This window comes from Eptatretus burgeri, chromosome 7 (assembly GCF_056783735.1).
Source record: "Eptatretus burgeri isolate ZD-2024b chromosome 7, Ebu_testis_v1, whole genome shotgun sequence".
Lineage (NCBI taxonomy): Eukaryota > Metazoa > Chordata > Myxini > Myxiniformes > Myxinidae > Eptatretus > Eptatretus burgeri.
In genome coordinates this window covers 65,512,520-65,530,414 of record NC_140967.1, presented here as the reverse complement: position 1 = coordinate 65,530,414, position 17,895 = coordinate 65,512,520, and the positions used below count along the sequence as shown (strand labels likewise).

The following is a 17,895-nucleotide window of genomic DNA, read 5'->3' as shown; positions in this document are numbered from 1 at the left end:
ACCACAAACCGGCGACAGGGTGTTGGGTGCCCACTGCCCAAGGCTCATCGATGCGTGAGGGCAACGAAGGCTATCGCGTCTGGTCCGAACCGACAGAAGGTCTACCTACTGTGGCACGTCACAGAAAATTTTAATGGTGGTCATGGGAGGAATGTGTCACAATCCACAGTGCATCGCACCCTGCTGTGTATGGGGATGCGTAGCCGCAGACTGGTCAGAGTGCTCATGATGACCCACTGTCCACCGTTGAAAGTGCCTACAAATGGGCACGTGAGTGTCGGAACTGGACCTTGGAGCAGTGGAAGAAGGTCGCCTGGTCCGATGAGTCCCGTTTTCTTTTAGATCACGTGGATGGCCATGTACGTGCGTGCCGTTTACCTGGGGAAGTGATGGCACCAGGATGTACTGTGGGAAGACAAGCCGGTGGAGGGAGTGTGATGCTCTGGCCAATGTTCTGCTGGGAAACCCTGAATCCGGCCATTCATGTGGACGTCAATTTGACACGTGTCACCTACATAAACATCGTTGCAGTCCAGGTGCGCCCCTTCATGGCAATGGTATTCCCTGATGGCAGTGGCCTCTTTCAGCAGGATAATGCGCCCTGCCACACTGCACACCTTGTTCGGGAATGGTTTGAGGAACATGATGAAGTGTTCACGGTGTTGCCCTGGCCTCCAAATTCTCCAGATCTCAATCCGATTGAGCATCTATTGGAGGTGCTGAACCGATAAGTCCGATCCACGGCGGCTCCACCTCGCAACTTACAGGACTTGAAGGATCTGCTGCTCATGTTTTGGTACCAGATACCACAAAACACCTTCAGCAGAGGTCTTGTAGAGTCCATGCTTCGGTGGGTCGGTGCTGTTTTGGCGGCACACGGAGGACCAACAGCATATTAGGCAGGTGGTCATAATGTTTTGGCTCATGAATATATATATATATATATATATATATATATATATATATATATATATATATATATATATATATATATATATATATATATATATACTTTGTTTTGGGAAGACTCTAGGGAATTGCATTCAACACATAAAAGAACCCTGGAGTTTAGATATTTCCATAGTGAGTCTCTGTGAAATTAGATTACCCATTCCCTTGCATCAGTGAACAGGGAAATGTGTTGTGATTGTAGTTGGAACCTTCCCCATTGTTCTCTTCCTCATCCCATCTTCAAACACTAATTTTCTGACACCCATACTCAAACCTCTATTCTCCTGCTTCATTTCCAAACCACATTCTCAAACCAATTCACTTCACCATTGCTACAACCAAATAATTGCCATTCCTTTACTGCAATTGTCGTAACTCTTGCTGTTCCGGCATTCCAGTCATCACGGCATCAGAGAGGCCAACTCCCAGCGTGCAACAGCTGAAAGCGTGGTATTTGCTGCTGAAAGCAAACGTGATTGGAGGCAGTCCAGGAACAATTTTTTTTTTAATCCTCTGACGGAGTAGTTTGCAGAGAATTCATGTACAGTTTGGGCATGGTGCAGTTCAAGTACAGTGCAGAGCAGGAGGTGCTGAGGGATCGAGTTCTGAGTCCAGATCCTGAGGGAGTTTGTGTCCTGAGGAAAGAAGACCTGGCTGGGCTTCTGGAGCACCAGGTGGAACAAGAAGTTGCCAAACGGAAAGTCATGTGCTCCAAACGGAACGCAAAAGCACCAGGTGATGCACTCCAAGCGGAACGCAAAGGTGCCAAGCGAAGCGTTCCCAAAGAGCAAAGTGGGATGGTCACTGACAGTCTCGGTAGAACTGACTCTCTCACATGCCTCTACACACATGCATCTTATACCCTCGCATCTCCCAGCGCATCCACATAATTGACTTGCATTGCTGTGGACTTGACTTGATGCTCCATAACAATTCTCTTCAGAGTTCACCATATACGATACAGCATGACAGCGCACCTTCCACCTGCACCTCACTTACCTGCTTCTTCACTTTGTTGGGAACCACGTGAGCCAACCAGCTCACCTACGGGTAAGAAAGGGGTCGCCAATACAACCCGACTTGTTCTTTCTCTTTGTCCCCTCTCTTATCTAATTTCCCAGATGTATGAGGCGCTCATGTCTTGTTAGTGATACGGTTGACTGTATAAGGGCTTTTTTGAGTGCCAGGGTCTAAGACTGCTTATTGTGTGACACTGCAATCTTCTGTAAATATGTGCCGTTCAACAGACTTGTTATTTCCACACCTGCCTTTGTGTCTCTTTCCTCCATTGGTTAGACAATGGAGGATTTGTAGTATGTCATTTGTAGATGGGAGGTTGTACCCCACTGATTCGCTATGGTCAGACTAGCCGACGTCCCACTTATGGTTCTACTTGGCCCTACCTAATTGATAAATAAGGGTGGGGCATCGATTGCAGGGTTTCCCATTTGGAGGTGGGGGGAGTTGATTCACATGGGATTTCGACGCGGGGACCCTACCAGAATTAACTTTCAGACCATCCGTGGTTGCTTAGCAACCCAATGTGCTGCGGAATTTTCTACGGCTCGTCGAGAAGTGGGTCTGAGAGAAGCCACTCGTGACCCGGCCAACAAGCCTGTAACAATATGTATGTCAAAACTGCAGGGATCCATCCTTCTTTATACCCTTGTTACTTTTGCCATGTACAAATGTGTTTTGTAAGAATATGAAGAGATCTGAAAGAATAACGTACAAACACACAAAAATATTTGCAAGATTTTCTATCATGTTATGTAATATGTTGCCAATCTGAAGGTTGAAGGTGTCAGCTTACGTTTGTCTATATTGCACTGCAAGCAAATGGGAGCTCATTGTTCATACAAAGCTGTGCATAGTATTTTGCTGACTGTATTGCGGCATGCTGTGTCCTTGCAGACGCTGGACACTCGTACGCTGCCACTGCTGTGGCTCAGCTGGTGCACACGTGGCCTGCGCCAGGCTGAGGAGCAAAAACGACGATTGGTGCTGCAATGACTGTCAACTGTACATGCCTATTCAACAGAAACAGAGGTTAAAAAACATTTGATAACCTCAATGCGAGATCGAAACAAACATTAATCACTCAACTGTCACCATAGGTCTGAGTGCAAACTTTTGGCTTGATGATGTTTTTCATGTTTGTTGACGAGATGTTCTTCCTTGGGCTGTCTTGAACATAGGAATGCCATGGGTATTGAATTGGTTGCTTTCTTTAAGTCCTTGTGTACATGTGTAATGTAGGGTTGGCCATTGTCCAAAATTATGCTCAAATTCAGAGGTGTCGGCACTTTTTGTTAAAACTCAGAATTTCGTCTTAAACAACTCATATTCGGGTGGATGCTGGATGCAAATATGGCCATATAAGGAATTATCGCACATTTTTGATCAAATGTGGTTAAAAAAAATATATATATATAATTTTGAATGAGTAATAGGTATTTTTTTTCCTGTAAATCAAATTGGACAAGACACTACTCTTATTTAAGTATGAATGGCTGGTTTATAATTCATTTTTTCATACAAACAGTAAGAAAATTTGATTTTGAAGAAATCAAATCGCCTTATTTAATACCCGCAGGAGTACCTGGTGTTTCCTGGTGCTGTTCTAATCCTGTTGTTATTTTGAAGAAATCAATTCGCCTTATTTAATACCCGCAGGAGTACCCGGTGTTTCCTGGTGCTGTTCTAATCCTGTTGGCATTTTGAAGAAATCAAATTGCCTTATTTAATACCAGCAGGAGTACCTGGTGCTGTTCTAATCCTGTTGTTATTTTGAAGAAATCAAATCGCCTTATTTAATACCCGCAGGAGTACCCAGTGTTTCCTGGTGCTGTTCTAATCCTGTTGGCATTTTGAAGAAATCAAATCGCCTTATTTAATACCCGCAGGAGTACCCAGTGTTTCCTGGTGCTGTTCTAATCCTGTTGGCATTTTGAAGAAATCAAATTGCCTTATTTAATACCAGCAGGAGTACTTGGTGCTGTTCTAATCCTGTTGTTATTTTGCAGAAATCGAATCGCCTTATTTAATACTCGCAGGAGTACCCGGTGTTTCCTGGTGCTGATCTAATCCTGTTGGCATTTTGAAGAAATCAAATTGCCTTATTTAATATGAGCAGGAGTACCTGGTGCTGTTCTAATCCTGTTGTTATTTTGAAGAAATCGAATTGCCTTATTCAATACTAGCAGGAGTACCCGGCGTATCCTGTTGGCATTTTGAAGAAACCAAATTGCCTTATTTAATACCAGCAGGAGTACCCAGTGTTTCCTGGTGCTGTTCTCATCCTGTTGGCATTTTGAAGAAATCAAATTGCCTTATTTAATATGAGCAGGAGTACCTGGTGCTGTTCTAATCCTGTTGTTATTTTGAAGAAATCGAATTGCCTTATTCAATACTAGCAGGAGTACCCGGCGTATCCTGTTATTTTGAAGAAACCAAATTGCCTTATTTAATACCAGCAGGAGTACCCGGTGTTTCCTGGTGCTGTTCTCATCCTGTTGGCATTTTGAAGAAATCAAATTGCCTTATTTAATACCAGCAGGAGTACCCAGTGTTTCCTGGTGCTGTTCTAATCCTGTTGGCATTTTGAAGAAATCAAATTGCCTTATTTAATACCAGCAGGAGTACCTGGTGCTGTTCTCATCCTGTTGGCATTTTGAAGAAATCAAATTGCCTTATTTAATACTTGCAGGAGTACCCGGTGTTTCCTGGTGCTGTTCTAATCCTGTTGGCATTTTGAAGAAATCGAATTGCCTTATTTAATACTAGCAGGAGTACCCGGTGTATCCTGTTGACATTTTAAAGAAATCAAATTGCCTTATTTAATACTAGCAGGAGTACCCAGTGTTTCCTGGTGCTGTTCTAATCCTGTTGTTATTTTGAAGAAATCAAATTGCCTTATTTAATACTCGCAGGAGTACCCAGTGTTTCCTGGTGCTGTTCTAATCCTGTTGGCATTTTGAAGAAATCAAATTGCCTTATTTAATACCAGCAGGAGTACCCGGTGTTTCCTGGTGCTGTTCTTCTCCTTTTGGCATTTTGAAGAAACCAATTGGCCTTATTTAATACCCGCAGGAGTACCCGGCGTATCCTGTTGGCATTTTGAAGAAACCAAATTGCCTTATTTAATACCAGCAGGAGTACCCAGTGTTTCCTGGTGCTGTTCTTCTCCTGTTGGCATTTTGAAGAAACCAATTGGCCTTATTTAATACCCGCAGGAGTACCCGGTGTTTCCTGGTGCTGTTCTAATCCTGTTGGCATTTTGAAAAAATGAATTTGGTTTTTTTTTCTATCTTTTTGCGGGTGCCTAAAATACTTCCCCACACCCACTAAGGAATGGGGTCAGGAATAATTTAATATTTCCTTTCACATAGTTACAAAGGTTTCGCCACCACGATAGAGCATTTGTTTGAACAACAAAATGGAACTTTTTTCCTTCAAATTTTTCATGTTTTTTTTTAATTTTTTTATTTTATTTTACATAAAACACTCCCAGGCACTCATTGATGAACCTCTGAAAGTTTGACGAAGATCCGTTCAGCCATCTCTGAGAAAAATGGCAACACACACACACACACACACACGGCTCTTTTATAATTTTTTTCTGAACGGCTCACTTGGCTGCACCCGGATGGGTTTGAGGGTACAGGAGTAGCAGCTGAAACCCAAATCCTATCCAGATGCCTCTTGATGACTGCATCTTTGCATTTTACTTATTCGGATTCCTTCTGATGACTCCAATGCAGCATTTGGTCTCCATTTACCGATAGTCTACATCAATAAAAGTATGTGCGTGTGCGTGCGTGCGTGCGCTCCATAACTCCAAAACCATGAAACCTATCAGCCTGAAACTTTGCATGCATGCTAAGGGAACTCCAAGGAAGTGCATGAGTGAAAATTGGGTGTTTGGGTTAATTAAAACATCCCTTTTGAAGATAATTAACACTTATTTAATATCCTTTATCAAAGCATTATCCTTGGTCAGCTCTCTGTCAGCTGCTGGAGTCTTGAATCGCCATTTTATTCAACCTATTCAAACAAGTATTGCTTCGGAAGCACTATCTACTCTCACAGACTAATTAAAGTATATAATCAAAATATTATATCTGATATGAAAATCGGATCTGATGGTTTAAATTTGTTGAAATCTGGAGTGACATCTGAAAATGTTAACAAATTAGCGATTTTTTTTATAAGCAAGTGTATTTATTTAAGCAAAAGCATTAAACTTAACTTTTTCTACTGTTCAAACAATTATATTTCGTGAAGAAAAGCCTAAGGAATGTACAGAAAGTGGAACTTCATTTGGCACAACGCCATGCTTTCTAACCTGCTTTTACAATCCGTGACGATAGTCGACGAGTCATTTTTCTCGGCAATTGCATATGCAGTTTTCTTTTTCCTGTTTTGTGCGATTTGCTTTCATGACAATATCAACGTAAATGCACTAATAATTTCTGTAATTTATTAATAGTTGGCAGTGACTGAAAACAAAGGTACGTAGACAGCACACACACTGAGGTCAGATGTGGTGGAGCTTGTGCATGCCTTCATGCGAGCAGTTTGGAGGAGCGCATATGTGTTGGAGCATGCATGCAGGCAGGCCTTGGCCAGGTAGATGACATGGGTTTAAATTTTTAAATGCTCCCGCCTGGTTTTACATGGAACACTGTGGTTAAAAATAAAATATTGCTGTTTGGCCACGTTTTATAGCCCTGGAAAGCCATCTATACCCTCCCCTTACATTGTCTTCCTTCCCACTCCCCTTACGCCGCCTCTCCCGACCCTCACGCTGCCTTCCCATTCCCTCACTGCCTCCACCCCCCCTGTACTGTGCCTCCTCCTCCCCTCACGCTGCCTCCCCCTCCCCTTGTGCACTGCCTCTCCCTCCCCTCACGCTGCCTTCCCATTCCCTCATTGCCTCCTCCCCCCTCCCACGCTGCTTCCCCTCATCTCATGCTGCCTCCTCCTCCCCTCGAAGGACCTCTCCCTCCCCTCACGTGGCCTTCCCTTCCCCTCCTCATGCTGCCTTCCCCTCCCCTCCTCATGCTGCCTTCCCCTCCCCTCCTCATGCTGCCTTCCCCTCCCCTCCTCATGCTGCCTTCCCTCCCCTCCTCATGCTGCCTTCCCCTCCCCTCCTCATGCTGCCTTCCCCTCCCCTCCTCATGCTGCCTTCCCTCCCCTCCTCATGCTGCCTTCCCCTCCCCTCCTCATGCTGCCTTCCCCTCCCCATCCTCATGCTGCCTTCCCCTCCCCATCCTCATGCTGCCTTCCCCTCCCCTCCTCATGCTGCCTTCCCCTCCCCTCCTCATGCTGCTTTCCCCTCCCCTCCTCATGCTGCTTTCCCCTCCCCTCCTCATGCTGCTTTCTCCTCCCCTCCTCATGCTGCTTTCCCCTCCCCTCCTCATGCTGCCTTCCCCTCCCCTCACAGCAATGAATCGCCAGATCACAGCAGGATAGCTGAGTGATACGTATGCTCGCTCTAAGCTGTCTCTCCTGGGTTTGAATCCGGACCCAGCTGTAAACTCATCCTGATATTTCACAGGCAGGATGATTCGATTCATCAATGTGTGCCGTCTCTCGGATGAACATTAAACTGGGCGTCACATCTGCCAGAATCCCCCCTCCCCTCTACACTCTCCCCCCTCCCCTCTCTCACCCCTCTGCCTCAATACCCCACCTCTCTCTCTCTCCCTCCCCCCCCACCTCTTTTTCCCTTCCTCCTCTCCCTCTTTCTCTCCCCTCCCTCTTTCTCTCCCCTCCCCTTAATGTTCCCGTAAGCGTAGCGACAGGTTGTATTTTCTTGTATAGAATATAGATAGTAGGATTTCAATTTAATTATATACACTGCAGAACACAAATCGCCTTATTGGCACTTTCAAAAACCTTTTGTTGAGCAGTACTTGGACAAAATATTACCGCATCTTGAACAATCAAATTTGCTGCTTGCAGACCCCGGCCATAATCTTTTTTTTCACGACTGTGTGGGGTGTGTTCTATGAACTCTAGTTAACAAAATGTATTTCAATACTTTTTAACATTCCGGTATATTGCTTTCTTCAAATTTATGAATGTTTTGGTTACAAATCAACACGTGGAAACTAACACGTGATATGCTTGAAACGATGTAAACCGACTGGAATGTGTTGCCGGAAGGTGACATACACCTGGCGTGCATGGGTAACACCCACAGCAACAGGCAAGATGTTGGATGAATATGAAGAAATGTGAAAAAGCTGATGTGTGGAATAGTTTTGGGTTAAAGAAACACAAGGGTGATAAAATGGAAGACATCACATCATAGTTTGGTTCCATAATGCCTTTGTCGAATATGCTGGAGTGACAACAAATTTTACGACTCTCATCCATCGACACCATCCACTTCAACGGTCCCATTCAGTCTGTTCACAAAGCGGGAGAGAAACGAGAAAAGCTGTGACTTGACACTCGTCGTCAAAGGTTCCACCTCTCAATCTACTAGAGGAATTTGTGACTTGTTCATAATTTATTAAATCGTACCTGAAATTACGAGGAAAAAAGATGGAGGAATAGGTTTGAACACATTTTCGTCAGAATTGATGATTGCATTACAGTATATTGCAAAATAAAAAAAATTGCAATACCCATCTACTTTAGTCCATTTGGCCTTTAAGGTGGGAAAGCCTAGTTTACTTCTCAGGAACTCGATGTAAAGACATTTTAACAATTGCCTTAACTTTTTGTTGTTGGAAGAACAGCTTGACACAACCATCATATCTCAAATTCCAGAAGTACTGGCGAACATGATAAAGTGGTATCACGTAGTTAGAACATAACAGTGGATAGAAGTGATTTTACATTGTTATAATATACTGTAAGTCGACGAGTCTTCATGGCCCACGCATTTGCTGGGTGGGGAGGGGGCGAGAGGTCCCGCATGCATCCTCTATTTGCATATATGCCAGCCGTCAAGACTGCATGGCCATAACAAATCCGCTGAGCGGAGCTCTGCCAGTGACTTGTCTTTTTACTAATGACGCCTTAAATGCGCTGATACTCAATCGACCTGTCCATGGGGTTTAGGTCAATTTACTATTACATTATGGAGTTCCTGTTTTCCAATGTTCATCAAAACAGGTACTCATTAGCAAGGGAGATTTGTTACAATAAATAAATAAATAAATAGGGGAATAAGAGAAGGGAAGAGAGAAAGAACAAATAAAAAATGACATAAAATGTCGAAGCCCCTGTTGTTTAATTTTGCTGGAGTTAAAAGGCTACTCCATATTTATGTACAACTAAAATTACTGGAAGACTGGTGGCCAACTAAAATGGTCACCAGTCTACCATCATTGATCAGATCGCAAAATAAAGTGAGGGGCACGTGTATGCAATCATGTACTGTACTTGTGCCAAGTCTTTTTTTTTTTTTTTTTTTGTATACCTTGGTCGAGGCTCGTATGAGAGCTAACACACAACTCACAGCAAGGAGGCATGAGACAAGAGGGGCGGGAGTGGAAGGGACAAAACATTGGGGAACAGACACAGGTGAACTGTGGAAGGGAGAGGGATGGGGATGGGACGGGGAACATGGCGAGGGGAAGATGGACATTAAAGGGACTTTCAGGAAGGAAAGCAGGAGAATTGAAGGAAGTGGGCTTGGGTGGATTATCGGGGGTAGAAAAGATCGAGGATTTGGATGGGGGAAGATAAGAGGTGGTGGTGAACAGCTGTTTTGAAAGCCTGAAGGGAAGAATGGGAAAGAATAGAGTGAGGAAGTTTATTCCAAAGGCGGGAAAAAAGAGGAATGAAAGAGTGAAGATGAGCAGCGATTCGTGATTTTGGTAGTTTTACCAGAAGGGGGTTGTTGGCGGACCTTGAGCGCCCTGTGGAAATGTGGTTGGGACAAATCGCAGAGAGAGCAGGGGGGGGGAAGGCTGGAGAGGAGTCGGTAGAAGACAGAAAGACCACCGACCAACCTGCGGTGATTGAGTGAGAGGCCCAAAGACTCAGCTTCATTGCGGGAGATGCCAATGATCTTAAAAGCCCTGGTTTCGACAGCGTGAAGTCGAGAAAGGTGGGAGGCAGGAGCACCAGCCCAGAGGGGAGAGCAGTACTCCATCAGGCTACGGACAAAAGCTTTGTAAGTGGTCAGGAGCTCAAGAGGGCTGAGGAAGGACTTTGCACGACGGAGGATTCCCAGTCGGCGACTGGCTTTTGAGGCAAGGTTGGAAATGTGACTTTCCCAGGAAAGGTCATGGCAGATAGTGAGACCCAGAAGCTTGAAAGAAAAGACTTCTTCCAGAGGATTGTTGAGAAAGTGGATGGGGGTGTTTTGTAAACGGTCCTTTCGAAGAGACATAGTGAGAGTGTGAGATTTGTCTGGATTGAAAGACATGTTCCACGTGTTGGACCAGTTTGTGATTTTATCCAGATCTGCAGTGAGCGAAGAAGCTGCTGCTTGCCAGTCTGAGGGATGACAGATGGTACGGCAGAGGGTGGAGTCATCGGCAAAGAGAAATAGAGGATTTTCCAGAGAGTCCGAGAGATCATTGATGAAAACCAGAAAAAGAACAGGGCCCAGAACGCTACCTTGAGGAACTCCAGCCTGCACAGGAAGAGGGGATGAAAGAACTCCATTTAGGGCCACACGTTGACTGCGACAGGAGAGGAAGTCTGCGAGCCATGAGTGGAGATGGCCTTGAATACCATGGGAAGAGAGTTTGGTGAGTAGGGCAGGGTGCCAGACTGTGTCAAAAGCACGTGATATGTCCAGGGATACGGCTCGGATTTCCTGTCTGGCATTGAGGACCTCCATCCATTGATGGGAGAGCAGTAGCAGCATATCTAGGGTAGAGTGACCTGGTCTGAAACCAAATTGATGATTGGAAATCAAGCCATTGGAGAAGAGGAAGGATTTCATGTCTGAAGCGATGATGGATTCCATAACCTTGCTGATGATTGGGAGAAGGCTGATTGGTCTATAGTTACAGGGATCTGTTTTTGCACCTTTTTTATGCAGGGCAGTGATGTTAGCAGATTTCCAAGCAGATGGCAGATGACCTTGGGAAAATGAGAGGGTGAATAGAACAGAGAGAGGGTGAGCAAGAGCAGAAGAGCAGGCTTTGAGGACACGTGGGCTGATGCCGTCTGGACCGGTTGCAGAATCTGACTCGAGGTTTGAAAGCAAGCTCTCCACCTTGTCAGGAGAAAAGGATACAGAGTCCAGGGACAGTTGGGTGCGACTGGGTAAAGTGGGTAGAGATAGTGATGGGTTTGGGACACAAAGTCTAAACAAAATCGGACGATGCATGTCTGAGAAATGGTTGGGGACATATAGTATTGTGGAAATGGGCCCTTAGTGGGTTGTTAAATATAGGATTAGCCCAGATCCCCCTTAAATGCATGTTTAGCCAGTTTGTTTGGTAATCGGACGTTACATGTGTGTCGGAAGGTGTAGCAGGCGGTCCAGTGTTCATACAGTGGTGGAGTACCGAGAGGCGCTTTCTTTTTTCCTCCCCCCCCCACCCCCTCTTAACCAGCGCCCTGACAGAGTCGGTGAAAAAGACGTGCCAGCAACCCATTGGTGGAGATATGCTGCAAACTCGAACGATGGACCAATCACGTGTCCCCGGAGTTGGTCCAAAAAGTCCGCCCCGAAAGGCAAGAAGAACTGCTTTTTTTCCTGTCTGCGATCTGCTTTATGAGGAGTCACTTGACCAGCTGTTCCTCCTTGGCCATAGATCCAGCATGCAGGTCATCCCCAGGTTCATCCTGAATCCAACCACAAAGCCTCTGACTGTCCTTACTCCCTGCACAGCTCGGCCACATCTTTTCATCCCATTGATCCACCTGCAGAGTCCAACACCCAGATTTGGCCCAATCTGGTGTATAGGCCAGGCCTGGATTTGTATACTTGACCTTGTGAAAAACCAGCTGGAACACACACCGGATATTTCTCGCCTGTGCCGTCGACCTCACAGGGGCTGAACGCACCGAGGCTGCGTGCGTGAGCGGTGCCTATAGGAGTACGTCGCCGCCAATTTTGCCACGCTGCGTGCTCGGGCTGGGCACTCGAATCCGGCGACTAGCTTGTCACGAGCCGCATTCGTGCCTTCGACACTTTTCCTCTCGTCCATGAGGCACCACCAAGTACTCCATGTCTTGTATGCATGTTGTCCAGGCTGAAGGTTTATTTTGCTAGGGCCCCCTGCGAAACCCGTATCCGTAGCTCCCTCGATAAGAGCGGGCTGTAGATTAATGATAACGTTTTCGTGAATGCTTTGCTTGTGTCGTGTTCCCCGATATTTCCCCAATAAATGTGGCTGATTCATACGAAATTTGCCACCCTGAATTTATCCTTGCCGCGCTGAAGAACAATCGCTCGATTTGTATTTAAAACCAAACTGGCTACGGATTGCGGCAGACTTCGCTCGGTCTCTGATCAAACCCAGTCCATAGCCGCGGGATATATCCCCAAATGGCAAGGCACAGGGGTACTTTGGTATCGTGATCTTAGGCATTTGACCCGAGACCTGTGCCGAACTCGCCGGCGATATAACCCGTGAGATGGCAGTGCTGTTAAGCGCCGCCGAATCTAGTACAATATAAGTAGCAAAATGGCTACGTCAGCCATCTTGGATCTGATCTCGAAAAAAAATGACGTGCGTATATGAGCCATCATTCATCATCTGTGTGCCAAGTTTGAACAACATCGGTAAATGCTTGTCGAGTAAAAAAACAAGCTCTGATGGAAGACGACTAGAACTTCACTAAAACAAACTCGACACTGCCAGTCATACACTTATGCTGAACATATTGTTGCGGCCACAGGTACCGAGACACCAGCTTTTCACTCGGGGATTAATCCCCGGTTGTCCTCGGTAGAGCCGGACCTGGGGCCACCGCTCACAATTAACGTTGTGGTACGGTGGGTTGTTTTAAAACCACGAACCCCACCCAGTAAACCACGAGTTCCAGTGTCCACCGTCTAATTATTCCGTTTAACTAGAGGTCACGTGGTTACCTGAGCGGGGAGCGCGCCCTCGGCAAAGCACCAATGTTATCTGATTAGATTTTAATTAGGGCGGCCGAGCGTTTTAACCGCTGGTGCGTGCCGATGATTTTTGGTCAAATCTGTGGTAATTACCTCCCAGTCTCGGTTCAAAAAATGCTAGACCAATGGAAGGAAAGGACAAACACGGACAGGTTGGAAATCGACAAATAATATTTTATTATCAACAAAATAAATAAATAAAAATAACTTTTTATTTGCTGAGGTAAATAAAGAATGAATTTCAAAGCAAAATCAATCATAATGCCAGGAAAGAGACAAAGAGCAGATGCTTATCAGGGGTTGACTTACAGCTAAGCACAGACAAGGGTACCCAACGGATCATTCAGGGGGAGGGAAGGGGAAAGAATGGTCTCGCTCACCAGAAAGTCGTCCGTGAAGCGAAAACGTCCTGAAATGCGTGCGTGCGTGTGTGTTACATCTGTCGCCAGCACCCAGCTTTGCCGTGCACCCTCTCACGGGGCAGCGTTGAACTCCAGTCAAAGTCTGGAGGGCACCGAGATTGTCCGTCACGGATTTAGACCCTGGTGTTGTTGACTGACCCGTGCGTCACTTGTTTTCGGCGCTGCTCACACCCACACGCGCACCACATGCTCGCTTGCCGAAGCACTGGGAAGGACGAATTGTCTCGTTGGAGCTGTTCAGACACCCACATGCGCGCCACACACTCGCTTTCCCAAGCACTGGGAAGGACGAATTGTTTCGTCGGCGCTGGTCAGACATCCGCTTCTTGCTCGCTTCTCTCTCCCTTTGCTTTTTCCTCTCCTTTCGCTTTTTCTCCTCACGATTTTCTTCTCACGATTTTCTCCTCACGCTTTTATATTCACACTTTTTGTCTCCTCTTTTCTCCTCAGAACGTACCTCTCGCTCGTTTTTATAACTCCGGGCCATCTCCGCGGGGTGCCGTCTGCCCCAAGCTCACCCCACCCCACTGGCGCGCAGTTACCATGACGACTCGTACGCTCCAAAAAAAGGCGGGCGTCAGAGCTCACGAAAGATTGCCGCTGAGGAAGAATGGGGGTGGGCTTCAGAGCTCGTGAAAGAAATGTGTGTAAACGTGTCTGTCGTAAAGAAAAAAAGCTTCCCATAAGAGAGGGGATCTGTCCTTCACCCTTCTCAACGCATCACATTGAAGATCCCATTAGACATGGGGATGAGGCTAATCTGAACATGCATTTAAGGAAATAACTGTCTGAGGACCTGGATGTGTGGATGCATTCATAAGACCAGATTCTGAAATCCGTAACAATATATTATGGAAATAAATTGTATAAACTAAACCCGATTACCCCCAAAGTCATATCCATAACAAGACAGTGGATAGAAGTGGTATTGCATGGGTGGAATATATATATATTTATTTATTGTTGGGGGTCGGGTGTGAAGACCACCAGGGGGAAAGAGCTATCTCGGCTCCCACCAGACTCCCTGGAATTGTAGGCCGTCGCACATGGATAATTCTGTGATGCGGCGGGTTGCTAACCAATAACTCAACCGTGTGACCTAGGGTCCTCCCATCTATGGGTTAACCAGATTACCTAATTAATCATGTGATTTAATTACCGGGGAACACACCCTAGGTACGCCTTGTCCAAACCGGATCACTTTACCGGATCGGATGTAGCCGAGCGATACTGCCAAGGACGTACTGGCGAAAAGGAACGGATCGTTGGTAATAAATTCCCAGCAAAGCTAGGATTCGGACCATGCTGGATCAATGAAAAAGACAAAAACGAGCTGGGAACATTTCTAATAATAATTTATTTACAAGCAAGGAAAGTTATGTGGTACAGTGAATAGTTTTATTGGTGTGTGTAATGCAGGGATAGAAAGAAGCGTGAGGTGCGACAATGTACAAGCAACTTACAAAAGCAGATACAGAGTAGACCAAACCCAAAATAATAATAACCTTCTGCAATCTAAACTTATGTGGACAGGTGCCAGGACACACACACACACACACACACACACACACACACACACACACACACACACACACACTCTCACACACACACACACACACACACACACACACACACACACACACACACACACACACTCTCACACACACACCCACACACACCCATGAAAAAGAGTTATTGAAGCGAGAAAGGAGAGGAGTTGAGGTTAACGGTCTCTCGGCACCTTGCATGATTTCCTGAACGCGTCACCAATTCGCTTGAGGGGATGCTTCGCTGTGCGATACCTCCCTGACAGCTGGCACGTCGTCCCTTGCTTCGTGGCGCTACGTGCAGCTGGCGTCAGTCCAAAGAACGAGACGCGACCGTTGGCGTGAAGGAGGGACTTGAGTTGAGAGGGCGGAGTCCAGGCGATGACCAGATCCAGCGCGTGCGGGAGCAGAAGAACAGAGAGAACGGCTTCGCCATCTTCCTTTTATAAACCCCACGGTGCGGGGTGGGGGGCCACCCCGAAGCGATGCGTCGTCACCCAAATCGGGCGCTCTGGCCCCGGCCCCCTGCGCAGCCCGGCCGCGATGGCCGGAAGCGGCAACACCACTTCCGGCAAGATGGCCCAAGCTGTGAAAATGTCTCGCTCCAACCTCACGACATGATATGAATCGCCCACACTGAACTCCGCGTCATGAATTGCCTTGCAAGAACCCCCGGGCCATGCTCTGACGACCGGCCAAGGTTGGCGTCAGTCCCGCATGCCTTCCCGGGTGCCTCCGATTTGTGCTGATCAATGCCTGCTCCGTGATGCGTCATGCGGCCCGAGCGATCCGGACTGCGCAGCATGCATGCCTCTGCCTGATTGCAGCTTCGCCGGGCAGAGAGACGAGGAAATATCCGCCGTCTGTGGGGAACACCTGCGGCTGCCAGCGAGGATCGACGATAAAGTGTTAGAATAAATCCATGCACGTTTTGCACAATCTGCACGGAGTTGCCATGGTCCACGTGGTCAGCGCTCGCGTTTGCCCGATTCTGCTATTGTGTGCGTGGGGCCAACACCGATCTGTGTCAGGATTTGAGGGGAACGATCGGATATAATAATTACATGGAGGTTTGGAATGAAAAATAGATAAAATTATTAAATGGAGAAATGGGTGGAAAAGTGTGTGCCAAGTGTGTACTGAAAGGTTGCCAGCATTTAGGGTGCTGTTTCTTCCATCTCCTCGGTACATGTTCTGTGCAGTGTGCGCGTCGTGTTGGGTGTGCTTTCTGTCCATTGGGTGGAAATTACCGCTGCACGTGCGTTTGGCAGGCTGTGATTTCTGCAAAGGGGTGTCTGGCATAATGCCTGCTTGGCCTTTGCTGAGGACCCATCTCACAGCAAAGGGTGCATGTGGCTCAGATTTACCTCAAGAATAATCAGGAAATAAGAGTAGAAATGAAGTTTGTGATGTAAGCAAACCTAGCTATGAGATCTCCGCAACACACGTCCCGTTGTCCCGCTAGGCAAAAGGGAAGGGACTATCTACACGTATATTAATGGGATAACTGTCTGGGGACACCATATATTGGGTGCCATTGCCTTGGAGGCATGCGATTCCAAGAACCGCAACAATATGCATATATAGTTACCTTGCTGCACAGTTACAAGGATATCCTTTCTGAAGCCCAAAAAGACCCCAGTTGTTTTCATTCCTTTTTTTTTGTTTTTGCATATGTGATTACTTCACATAGTATTTGTATCGAGAAAGTCTTTAAAAAAAATTTTTATGCTCATTTGTTTACTTTATCACGAAAACATCGTGCAATCAAAATATGTTTCTTCATTGATGTGAAATTTTAGCAGATTGAGTGAAATTTAGTTTAGTGTTTCTGAGTTGGGTTCATAAAAGATCTCAGTTGCTAATATTAGGTCATAAAATATGTTGGTAGGAGTAGTGTAAATGTGCTTCTCCAACATTGTTGTTCAATTGTTGTACTGTGGTGTGTGTTTTGAGCAGTGATTCCCAGGAGCAGCACACCAGATCAGAGCACTCGGGAAAATGAGCCGACTCCAAGACATACGTTAAACCTACAACAGGTAGCCGTAGTGAATGGCTGCTCCACAACTGATGCTGGGATTCAGGGACATGTGCAGATGGATGATAATTCACAGTGGAACAGGCACAGGTTGAGAGAAAGGAGAAAGGACTCAAAGCCCATCCTTAATGGAGACGAGAAGAATTACAAAGAGCTTTAACGATTGCTTGCAGGTAATGCAATGTGCTTTTATGGGACAGTATTTGAAGTTTGTTTACACCTGGTTGTAATGGCCAGTTTCCATATGTTCATGTAATTTGCTTAGTTGTAGAGAATTTTGTTGTGAACTGTAGTCTTGAATTGCTGAAATATTTCTTTGAAAATAATTTACTCGAGGCAATTTAAAAATACTGGGTGGGAATTTCCACACCCTGTGATAGAGTAGAAACCTTTTCAGGATTGGTTCATTGCCACAGAAATATTGGTGACTTTTCGTGAGCACCCCACGATGTCAAGAGTACGGGTCTCCAACACTGCTACTAAAGATGGGTAGTAGTAATGGTAAACAAATTCTAATGTAATTTATTTTCGTGCCCAGACTAATGTGCACACTTTGTGTGAAGTATTCAAGCATTGCTCAAATTAACTTGCTCTTTGTATTTTTGTCCAAAGATGTAAATACTGTCATGTTTATCGAACCTTGCAGTGTTGTCGTTGCAAACTGCCATAATGAATGTGGATCTGATATTAATGCAATGATATCCAGGAAAACCCTGTTGAGATTATCTTAACCTGAGCAAAAATGGGTGGACAATGGTGGCTGCTCAAAGTGAGATCTGTATGTGGGTGAGCTTCGATGAATGGACAGTGATCGAACTGTCAATGGAATGATGCTTGTGCAGATGGGTGTGCTGTTAATAAACTTTTTGGTGCCAAGGATGACTA

At 45.9% G+C, this 17,895-nt stretch overlaps 1 protein-coding gene across 2 annotated transcripts in view; it reads left to right on the top strand.

The window, feature by feature from the left end:
* LOC147023435 (G2/M phase-specific E3 ubiquitin-protein ligase-like) overlaps window positions 1-17,892 on the top strand; it is a 142,991-nt gene extending 125,099 nt beyond the window's left edge. For both annotated transcript variants that reach the window (XM_085888851.1, XM_085888850.1), the window contains exons 9-10: window positions 2,866-3,000; window positions 16,932-17,892. In XM_085888851.1, coding sequence (XP_085744977.1) covers window positions 2,866-3,000; window positions 16,932-16,977 — 181 coding nt within the window. In that variant the 3' untranslated portion in view covers window positions 16,978-17,892. The remainder of the gene's footprint in view (window positions 1-2,865; window positions 3,001-16,931) is intronic.
* Window positions 17,893-17,895: the final 3 nt, after the last annotated feature.